The sequence below is a fragment of the Cherax quadricarinatus genome, chromosome 15, assembly GCF_038502225.1.
Source record: "Cherax quadricarinatus isolate ZL_2023a chromosome 15, ASM3850222v1, whole genome shotgun sequence".
Taxonomy (NCBI): domain Eukaryota; kingdom Metazoa; phylum Arthropoda; class Malacostraca; order Decapoda; family Parastacidae; genus Cherax; species Cherax quadricarinatus.
This window is the reverse complement of record NC_091306.1, coordinates 5714279-5726546: the sequence shown is the minus strand read 5'-3', so window position 1 is coordinate 5726546 and position 12268 is coordinate 5714279. Positions and strand designations below refer to the sequence as shown.

Here is a 12268-nt window from a genome sequence, read left to right as displayed (position 1 = left end):
CAGGGTCAACAGGCCCTCTCAGAGACTTGTTCTCAGGGTCGGCCAAATTTAAGAAAAAAAAAAAAAAAAAAAAAATTCTTATGAAAAGTTAAAGAATCTTTTCCTGATCATAATGACACCAAAAGTATGAAATTTGATGGAAAACTTACGGAATTATGTTCTCACGAAGTTAGCGGTCTCGACGATGTTTACGCATCGGCAATTTTGCCCACTTTGAGCCCTATTTTCGGCCAATTCCAGTTGTTGGCAAAAATCATAACTATTTCACTAGAACTCAATTTTTTCTATCGAATGAGTACAAGAAACCACCCATTTACCGATTTCAACTATCCAATACAATGGTCAGAATTTAGCAATTTTGCCAATTTCACACACATTTCAAAAGATGCCAATTTCCGAATAGGGTCCAGAATAAACAAGAAAGACATTCCTGGCACTAAAATAACATTTCCTCTGTTCATTAGTCACATCCCCATGCCCCTCTTACATTCTTTTGCTTTCCACTTTCAATTTTTATTCTGACAAAAAAATAGAAGATTTACTGTTACGCAGACTACTGCATTGGTGTAGAAATGGTATAAATAATATCAGCGCACTTGTGAAAGAATATTAGACTCACCAGTCGACGTGTATTGGACGCATAGCATGATTTGTTTACTTTTGAACTTTGGTAAAAATCGAACATTTCTGCTACTTTGAGCTCAATTTCAAGGTACTTTTCTTTGTAAAACCAGTCAGTCATCTCAATTTCTATAATATGTCTTCCATTCTATGAAATGAGACCAGGAAAACTAGAATACAACAATAAGTACCATACGAAAATATAGTGCAAAGTCGCTGTTTTAATCCAAAAACACGGTCAAAGTTTTTTTTTTCTCATTACGCACTGCGTGCTGCAGGATTTTTTTTTTATACCGTGCACACTGACCACATAGACACATTCTTTCATATGTAGGCCTACCAGCTTCTCTCATTAGATTTGAGGGCGCTAGAATTTAGGCGTACTAGTACGTCAAAAGCCCTGGCTCGTAAGCCGTACTAGTACAGCTGAAACCCTGAAAGGGTTAAAACAGTATTGCACATGATGCTCTTGCAACAGTTTCAGCTGTGATTATAATATCAGACGAATCCACCTGCACCTAAAAATATAATGATGATAATCTTCTTGGTTTAAAATTCAAAGGAGCTTGAAGACTTATTCTATACTGTCACACATGCACTTGATATACATGTATTGCTTTTATTCTCTAAAACAATGTTTAGTTAAAATAAAATGCTTTCCAATTAAGAGATTTCATTTTTTGGTATAGTCGAACTCTGCCGAGCCATCCATACTTACACCAGGAACTTTCTGGAGATATAATACCATACATAAAGTCTTGGGTATTCACATAAAAATAGGAAAATGTATATTAACAGCTCACTATAGTAGTTTTCCTTTTCTAATTATACTGTATGCATATATATAAAATTGATAAAGTACTTGGTGCATTAAATGCCATTTCTTTGGATGTACTCAGTGTGGAGACAATTTAATCAGTTTAACTTCACTTAGATATACATCGTGCACTCTTGTAGTGTATAATTTTGGAACATCTGAAAAGATAAACATAGAGTAATGAAACATTTATTTAAATGTGGCTTGGGTAAAAAGGTGGCAAGGAATTACATGATTATAGAGTAATGTATGCTACACCAAGTGCCGGAAGCTCACTCACTTAGAAAATAGCTAGGCAAGGCTGTAATTGATGTATTTACTCTTTCAACTGTTTTGATACAGCTGCTGTAGATGATTTAAATGTGTGTGCATGCACATGTACATATGCATGTTTGCACACAATGCACATGCTCATGTGTGCGTGCACACACACACACACAATCATAGAGTTGTCAGGAAGTGGAATAGTCTAATAAGTGATGTAGTGGAGGCAGAAACCATACATAGTTTTAAGACAAGATATGATCAAGCTCATGGAGCAGGGAGAGAAAGAACCTATTAACGATCAGTGAAGAGGCAGGGCCAGGAGCTATGTCTCAACCCCTGCAGACACAAATAGGTTAGTACGCATGTGCACATGCTGATGTGTGTACACACACACACATGTTAGGAAGTATTTCTTCAGCCAGAGTTGTTAGGAAGAGGAATAGTCTGGCAAGCAATGTAGTGGAGGCAGGAACCATATATAGTTTTAAGACGAGGGATGATAAAGCTCATGGAGCAGGGAGAGGGAGGACCCAGTAGTGGTCAGTGAAGAGGCGGGGCCAGGAGCTGAGTCTCGACCCCTGCAACCACAATTAGGTGAGTACACACACACACACACACACACACACACACACACACACACACACACACACACACACAACTAACACACACACACACACACAACTAACACACACACACACACAACTAACACACACACACACACAACTAACACACACACACACACACACACACACACACACACACGCTCACACTCACACACACGCTCACACACACGCTCACACACACGCTCACACACACGCTCACACACACGCTCACACACACGCTCACACACACGCTCACACACACGCTCACACTCACACGCTCACACTCACACACACGCTCACACACACACATACTCACACACATGCTCACACACACACACATGCTCATGCTCACACACACGCTAACACTCACACACGCTAACACTCACACACGCTAACACTCACACACGCTAACACTCACACTCGCTAACACTCACACTCTTACTTTGTCTCTCTCTCTCTTACTATCTCCCTCTTACTTTCTTAGTCTTTCTCACTCGCTCACTCTCTTTTTCTTCTCTTAATTGAAGCAGCAAGCCATGAGTTCTCTTGAGGGGTAATACAGTGTCTAAGCCAAGTCATACAACAACATTCTTGTACAGCACATGTATTTAAGTGGAGATCTTACCAACCAAATAAATCACTACTGATTTGTCTTGGAATGAAAGTATATGGGACTTTCTCCAAGGAGCCAGTAGACTTCGACTGTATTATTTGAATTTCCAAAGACAATGATTAAGAATAATCAAAAAAGGTTTAAAACAAACCTATTTCTTGCCAAGCCCATTACTATCTTCGTAGCAATAGATATTAAGTTCTAACTTTTCATTGATTTAATTGATAGCTGTATTAAAATTAAGCAGTTTTGATGTCTCTTATTCATATTGATATATAGCTAGTCTTATACTTGAAAATTCCTCTCATTGCTGTGGACCAGTAATCAAAGTAATCATTTATCCCTATTTTCATATTATCAATGATGCTAAAGAAATTTCAAGTGATTCTTTATTTTGCCTTTACACTATACAAACGTCTCATATATTATATCTTCCTCTATAAATGTTAAAAGTGTAAATTAATGTTTTTTGATATTGAATATTTTCTTTGTTTTACTGATTTTTTCATAAATTTGGATGACATTAATGATATGATCTTTCTTCCCTGCTTTCACTTTCTCAGTAGTATATAGTAATTTTGCAACAGTTTTTGACAGGTTTATCCTGAGGAGCTGTCTTCTGGTCACTTTTTCTTTATAATAAATTAACAAAAAGATCATACAGTCAAACTTTGCTTATTTCTTGGGTAGCATTGAAAATTGGGTTGGTCAAATGTTTTGTTAGTGGGATGAATTGTAAAGGACCTGCCTGGTATGGGCCAACGGGCCTGCTGCAGTGTTCCTCCTTTCTTATGTTCATTTAAGATACAAGTGCTTTGATTTTGTGCAGTTTTGTAAGGTAGTTTGAATGCAACCTGGCATATTGTTTTAAAGATTCTTTAATTTTTCCCTGTTACAACAAAGCAAAGCATCAGATAAATAATTTACTTTATACCTCAGTGCCATATCCATCTGCTTATGAGAATTAAAGATAGCAGATACTTCTCATGTAGCTCAGATTGTTTACAGTATTTGAAAAGTTGTTGTAAGTTGGAGGAATATGGAAGTTTGAAATTGCATGAAATTTAGATGGATTCTTGTATTTATACACATTTCTTCAAAACTCAGGATAAAAGAAAACTGGGCATAGACCAAACATTTCCAAAAGAAGATGTGAAGAGAGGCATCTATTGTAAATATTGAAATAAAATATATACATACAAATATGTATACTCTGTCATGAGAGGGAAAGGGCCAGGAAAACCGTGGTCCGGTGTCCTTGATTTGTGTCAAATTGGTGAGGCAGGCTACTTAACACTATGACTCACCTGACCTGACTTCACCAACCCAGCTGAACTCTTTTCCTTCTTTCCTCTGTTCCTGTTGCAGTGAGTGTATTAATCTTTTCTAATTTTTCTTGCAATAGAGGAGCACTGTAATAGGCTTTCTAGCCAATTCTGAGTAGGCCTTACTCATTTTTATGTAATCTCGCTCATATATTTGCCTAACTTATTTTTAAAGTTAACTAAAGTGTTCATTTTAGTGACACCATTTGGCAGTTGGCTCCAAACTGATGAACTTTTAGCAAATAATAAAAACTTGCCACTATGTGGTGCTCTTCTTTATGCCAAGAACACTGACTGAATTTAGAGTTGGCTGGTTACATGAGTTGGGTTGCTTACAAGGAGTTGTAAGTTAACTTCTTCAGTCAAGTGTTGAAAATTCAGTATTTCAAACATGGAGGCAAATTGAAACATGTTTTCTTGAGATACTGCTAGTGGTGAGAATAGTCATTGCTAAATAGAATGGTTAGGGTTCAGAAAGTCAAGTTGACATTTATAGGTCAGAGCATTTGGTTACCATTTTATTGGTAATTAGTTGATTATTAACTCCTTCGTAAGTTTGAGTGGAGAATCACAGTTTGCATTTAACAGATGCAGTTTTTGTAATTCTTTTGACACGCTTGAAGATTTTTATAGGTGAGCAAAAGGCATTAAGTGTGTACATGTTATTAAGACATACTGACATTCATAGATAGTGCTGGATATGGATGGGAAATATTTAAAAGTGCCTGATAAGTGTTGGATGCAGAGGAATGACAATGCCCTCATCAATTATGACTTAGTTGATTAGTGAAGTTAAGGACAAGGTAATCTCATCTTTCACCAGGAGAGCCATAAATGTTAAGTTCATTTACTAGTTCCTTGAGGTTCTTGAAGACTGAGAAATGAGTGCTGCAGTTTCTTCGAGTTCTTCATGGAGAGCTGCAAGATCCAACAGGCACTCTATAAAGCTCCTATTAGTATAAAAAAAACTGGTTTGTATTGAAGTTTATAGTTAATAAAATTTATGATTCGAAAATTAAGGGAATATGAAGGCAAAGTTTGACTGTTTCACTTTTTTCTTCTGTCTAGTATTAAAAGCTTGACTGTAGAATAAAATTAGCTTTGTAGATTTTTGTATTAAATCTTAGTACATTAATTATAAATATTAAGTCTCCCAGCAAAACACACACACTGGACACAGCGGAGCAGGCAGCAGATCTAACCAGTCAGTGTTGCTGGTGTGTTGCAGGGCAAGCGCATTCGCAATTTCACTTCGCAGGTGCATGGTGAACAATCACAGGATGGCAACGATGATGAAGTGTCCATTGAAAATTCTTCTCTTGTCAACCGCTTTAAGTTCTTTGCCACCTATGAGGAACGTGTCAAACAAGAAGAAAAGAAGCGGAGGAAAGTTTTCCGCTTCACACCTCCACGTGATAGTGCGGACAAGGTTGATGAAGATCTAGTTAAGGCGCATTTGCCCAAACGTTGCATGGCAATTAACTGTGCGGTGTGCAGGCTTCGGGTAATTCTTTCACGGTTGTTTATTATACAACCCATCAAACTCAGACTCCTATGCATTCTGTAGCTTATAGACTGTTTTGTCCTTGTGACTGTAATTCTGTCTTTAGGACCTGTCTCGTGTTGTAACCCATGTCAATTCCAGCTGTAAAAGTGCCCTGTACTAGTCAGTCTGGTTATCCCACACCACTACAGAACCAATCAACAGTGTGTTTAGGTCTCTTTGTATGTCATATCCCTGAGATTGAGTATAATTATTAATATTTACAATCCCAGATGCTACAATATTATTAGAATTCATTATTGTTACAGTACCAGAGATTTTAATTTGACATGATATATATCATTTGCATCTTCACTGTCATCATCAAAATTGTTTATCATCATTATCAGCTCAGTGTCTTTTTGGATTTTTCTTACATTCATGGTGAAGTGGCAAATGTAGAAACATCTTTGTCATTCCCTAACTAACCCTGTCCTTTCAGTGAATGCTGAAGACTGGGTAGCCATGGCCAAAGTAATTAAGGAAGTAACCTTCATGCTGAACTAGCTCTCATATACTGATTACAGGGGTAAACAGTGAGTTTAGATCTGGACATCACAGAGTAATGAAAAAGAGCATGCTATGGATATAAAATGAAATAATAAAAGAGCAAATTAAATTTAATATTAATGAGCTGCTGTGAGATCACAAAAGGGTACTAGGTATATGAATGTTGTGAGAAAGTAGCCATTGGTGGAACATCTTCCATGATGACCATGTTAGCTAATCTACTTCAGGCCACACACTTTTTTTTTTTTTTTTTTTTTAAGTTAACAACTGGATACTGAAAGAAGCGTATTGAGATTTTTGGGAGTGAAAGTGTCGGCAAGTAGGTTTATGAAAGACAAGTTGAAAAATAGAATAGATGAGGAAAAGAAGGTAGTTGAATATGGAAAAAAAAAATGTGTTGATCAGTGGGTGTAGACTGGGGTAATGTACTAGAGTGTAGTGATGCCAACACTGGTATGGGTGTAAGACATGGTCTTTAAATATTATAGTGAGAAGGAGGAGGAGGCTGGACACAGTGGAGAGATCTTGTTAGGGTTGACTGAGCTATATGAATATTATACACGGAAAAGGATTGAAGAAATTATATGTGTGGTGGTATAAAAGAAATTCAGGGAGCAGAAGAGAGGTTGTTGATTAGATATGATTACTTAGAAAGGGTGAAGCAAGATAAGTTGAACAACTGGTTGTATAAATTTGGAATGGATAGAAGGAAGTGCAAGGAATGTTCCAGCAAGGGTGTGAAGGTTTGTAGAAGCAGAGGCTTGAACATCTAGCAGATGTGTATTATTATTATTATTTTTTTAGGGTAGGACAATTTTGTTGGAATGTGTGTCAGGGAGCATTTATCAAGGAATTCAGGTAAATCATTAAGTTGGCTTTGAATTCTAAGAGTGGGAAAGTACAGTGCCCGTACATTGAAGGATGGATTGGGATGTTATTGGTCAGTGGATCATTTAATTTTTAATGCCTTTACATTTCTGGAATAATGGCTAGGGAATGAATGAATGATGATGATTTCCTTTTGTGGGTCAACCTACCTTAGTGAGAAGTGGCCAATGTTTTTAGAATAAAATTGACTTTCACCATCAGTTAATTTATGATTTTCTGTATAATATTGTATTAAATACCATATAAGCATGGGCATAATTTTGGGGGGAAGGAAGGGATGCAAGCATTGTATTTTGGAGAAGAGCCCCTCCCACCTTTGTCTCATGTCCTTCCCTATTTCCCAAGCCTTGAGTGCCTTCTTTTCATTTCCCCTTCCCAAACTTTTTGTGAAATTGCACCTCTGATTTTTGGTATATTACCAGGGGCAGCACCAGAATTTTTATACTAAGGGTGGCTTAGAATTTGTTATCTGGTTGGAAGGGAAGCTAGATTTTATTTTGAAGCAGTGTTATTATTAATTATTACTATTTTTATTTGGGGGGGATGGATTTTTTTTTTTGGGGGGGGGGGCTGAAGCCTCCCAAACCTTCCCTGGTGCTGCCCCTTTGTATTCCCTAAGAATATTGAAAAATAATGCAAGCAAGCCTTTTGTACATTGTCTGCATCTCCCCTACCCAAATCTTGTGAAATGACACCCTGATTTTAGAAGAACTTTCAATAAACAAAGTTATTCTTATATATATTGGTATTTTTTTTATAACTTTTCATTAAAATCTATCAGTATGAACTACTGTACATGTAAAAATATTGATTAAAAAATCAAATTTTCACAGATTACATTTTCATGGCATACAGTGAGTAGAATGGTAGAGTTTTGATAGTATGTTCTACATCTGTTATCTCACTGAAGCTGTTGTATCTGCACTGTATAGTAGAAAAAGTATATGATGGTGACAAACATATAAGTGACAGGCTAGGTATCAGTTCAGTAAACTGAACCTGGGATGAGTATTGTCACGTGAGTACTGTGTACTTCGTATTCTAGAGTAATTTCCATAGTGTACTATATGCAGTATAGTGAATTTTCATAGTACCTTGTTTAAAACTATCCAAGTTAGTTCTAAACAGAATGAACATGATGATGTGGTCAGTATTGTCAGAAGAGAAAATAGGAAAGCTATCAGTATCTGTTTTGAAAGCGTCAGCAAAAGTGAATTTAATATTTAACCCAACATCTCAAAGATGCCTTATATATATATATATATATGAGATTAACTTTGTAAAGCAGAAAGTCACTTCAGATTTAATTAATAGTAAATTATTTGTAATTAGTCTGGTCATGCATCCTGTTTATCTGAATCGATAATGTTATCTTAACATAGGTAAGATTCAGTAATTTAAAACGCATTGTCCATTACTTAAAACGTGTGATTTTAGAGCAAGGCTTAATTAACATGTACCAGTTGCCTTAAATCAAGCTTACTTGTTAGAATTTATTTTGAGCGTGAGTTTTAAATCTAGTATTGTCATTTATCTTTTCTAATAACAAAAATATTGTACTATAGTGTACCATTATTATATCATTAATTAAGAGTAAATCAAAGACAAAATGGAAGAATGCACCCAGCATCTGCTAATCATGTGTATAATTTAAGTTAATAGCATGAGCAAACACCTATGACATTTATTATGGATGCATTTTGGTCGTACCATTTTTGTTTACAAAGCCCCAGGACTGAAAGATATCATAATACAATGTTCCAAGTGCTTACTCAAGTGTCTTTAACTGTAACTTATCACTATTATATACCATTAAGATAATCATTTGAAAATCTCTAGAAAAATTAATAATAATTCAACTACACACCAGCGTAATACCAGTATCAACTCCAGGACATATTGTCGTATATCATGTTTGTGGCCTAACATTGCAATGATCTAACAATAGAGCTGCTTTGGACTTATTAGTGAGGACCTTAATCAATTGCATTCTTGGAATGCTGCATAAAACAATTCAGTTTATCCAACTCATCTCAAGCACTTTAAATTATTCATAACGGATACTGCTTTATTTTAATCAAATTTTTGTCTTTTTACTTTTTTCTTTATCATTTTTTTTTTCTGTGCTAGTTGGGTTTCATGTAAAATTTTGAAATAACAGAGGTAATATTCACAGCAATAAATATATATAAAATGATGTAATCATTTTTATTGCAAGAGGGAAGTAAAAGCCCACCATCCCGTCCTTTTTTCTAATGCCCATCCTTATGATAGATTTTAATTCTCTTGCACACATACTTTGTTTTGGTCGCTGTCCCTCTTTGCATTCCATTCTCATTTACCATACCCATACACGAGATCAACACTTGCAAGAAGATACCACACTAGATGTCTACCTTCAGCTGCAAAACGTCACCCCTTTTATAGTTAGTATGGAACTGTAATGGTGTGAGATCTATGGGAATTAGCTTATACGTGTGAACTAGCAAACACGGGTGTTTATCCTGAAACTACGACATGCTGGATGATTGCTGTTTGCCTGGGGCTTTGCTGAACATTATTAACCATTCATGAGTGGAGAATGCTTTTAGTAATGTCTTTAAATGGATTATTTTTTTTTTTTTTTTTTAGATTAATTTCATCAGTCTTTTAATAAGGCTTCATTTTGTATAGAAAATTATTTGAAATAATATATACAGTACAAAGGGTTGATTGTTAATTATAGAAGCAAGTTAATAACCTGTATAATTTATTCAATGTTATTGTTTACTTCACTGATTTATTCTTTTTACTTCATGAAGTGTTAAGCAAAAGCATGACACCACTAATTTGATTCCAAATAATTTTTCTGAATAGGTAAAGTGTCTTCTACTTTTGCTTTCCTATTTTGTAAACCTTATAGTAGTAGTGACTGTATTATTTCTAAAATTCCATTAGATGAGGGATATGAAAAGCTACAGCAACAAGTTCTGGTCTGTTCTATATGCAGTAAAAATGTGGTGGTTTGGACCACATACCTGGATTCATTGTTCTTGTGTTTCATTAAGTTTGTCTCATTTCTGTAGTTTCGGTACAGCCTTTCTTCCTGAAACATGAGCTTTATAACAGTATTCTGTTTTATAGAAGGATTAACCTTAATACAACCAAGCAGTCTTGTTAACTTAAATTTGCTGTTATTGTGGAAATAAATTACTGCCACAAATCTGTTGAAGCTTCTCACATTTTTGATATTGTACTCCAAATGATAGATTTTTTTTTTCACTTGGAATTAGTGTTGTTAGGCTAGACTTACGTTTCTTCCATGGTCACCCCACATTTCCATGTCACTTACACTGTACAGTGGAACCTCAGTAGGCGAACTTAACTCATTCCAGAAGGCTGTTGGTTTGGTGCCGATCCATTCGAGTATCGGGCAAATTCTTCCCAACTAATTTTCTTTTTGGTTGGTTGTTATCACTAAACTTCGCAGGCCCCATGGTGACTCTCTTTTTTTAACAAGTCGGCCGTCTCCCACCGAGGCAGGATGACCCAAAAAGAAAGAAAATCCCCAAGAAGAAAATACTTTCATCATCATTCAACACTTTCACCTCACTCACACATAATCACTGTTTTTGCAGAGGTGCTCAGAACACAACAGTCTAGACTCGGAACACAACATTCTAGAAGCATATACGTATAAAGATACACAGCGTATCCCTCCAAACTGCCAATACCCCCAACCCCCTCCTTTAGAGTGCAGGCATTGTACTTCCCATTTCCAAGACTCAAGTCTGTCTATATAAAAATAACCAGTTTCCCTGAATCCCTTCAATAAATATTACCCTGCTCACACTTATTTTTTTTTATTATCACACTGGCCGATTCCCACCAAGGCAGGGTGGCCCGAAAAAGAAAAACTTTCACCATCATTCACTCCATCACTGTCTTGCCAGAAGGGTGCTTTACACTACAGTTTTTAAACTGCAACATTAACACCCCTCCTTCAGAGTGCAGGCACTGTACTTCCCATCTCCAGGACTCAAGTCCGGCCTGCCGGTTTCCCTGAATCCCTTCATAAATGTTACTTTGCTCACACTCCAACAGCACGTCAAGTATTAAAAACCATTTGTCTCCATTCACTCCTATCAAACACGCTCACGCATGCCTGCTGGAAGTCCAAGCCCCTCGCACACAAAACCTCCTTTACCCCCTCCCTCCAACCCTTCCTAGGCCGACCCCTACCCCGCCTTCCTTCCACTACAGACTGATACACTCTTGAAGTCATTCTGTTTCGCTCCATTCTCTCTACATGTCCGAACCACCTCAACAACCCTTCCTCAGCCCTCTGGACAACAGTTTTGGTAATCCCGCACCTCCTCCTAACTTCCAAACTACGAATTCTCTGCATTATATTCACACCACACATTGCCCTCAGACATGACATCTCCACTGCCTCCAGCCTTCTCCTCGCTGCAACATTCATCACCCACGCTTCACACCCATATAAGAGCGTTGGTAAAACTATACTCTCATACATTCCCCTCTTTGCCTCCAAGGACAAAGTTCTTTGTCTCCACAGACTCCTAAGTGCACCACTCACTCTTTTTTCCTCATCAATTCTATGATTCACCTCATCTTTCATAGACCCATCCGCTGACACGTCCACTCCCAAATATCTGAATACATTCACCTCCTCCATACTCTCTCCCTCCAATCTGATATTCAATCTTTCATCACCTAATCTTTTTGTTATCCTCATAACCTTACTCTTTCCTGTATTCACCTTTAATTTTCTTCTTTTGCATACCCTACCAAATTCATCCACCAATCTCTGCAGCTTCTCTTCAGAATCTCCCAAGAGCACAGTGTCATCAGCAAAGAGCAGCTGTGACAACTCCCACTTTGTGTGTGATTCTTTATCTTTTAACTCCACGCCTCTTGCCAAGACCCTCGCATTTACTTCTCTTACAACCCCATCTATAAATATATTAAACAACCACGGTGACATCACACATCCTTGTCTAAGGCCTACTTTTACTGGGAAAAAATTTCCCTCTTTCCTACATACTCTAACTTGAGCCTCACTATCCTTGTAAAAACTCT

At 36.9% G+C, this 12268-nt stretch overlaps 1 protein-coding gene across 50 annotated transcripts in view; it reads left to right on the top strand.

Moving 5' to 3' along the window:
* Positions 1-12268, top strand: part of LOC128692140 (trichohyalin) — a 219903-nt gene that overhangs the window by 163823 nt on the left and 43812 nt on the right. For 46 of the 50 annotated variants that reach the window (XM_053781172.2, XM_053781183.2, XM_053781167.2 and 43 more), the window contains one exon: positions 5474-5749. The exons of 2 other annotated variants lie outside the window; for them this stretch is intronic. In XM_053781172.2, coding sequence (XP_053637147.2) covers positions 5474-5749 — 276 coding nt within the window. The remainder of the gene's footprint in view (positions 1-5473; positions 5750-12268) is intronic. 2 more of the 50 variants (XM_053781168.2, XM_053781173.2) reach the window with 2 other exon arrangements.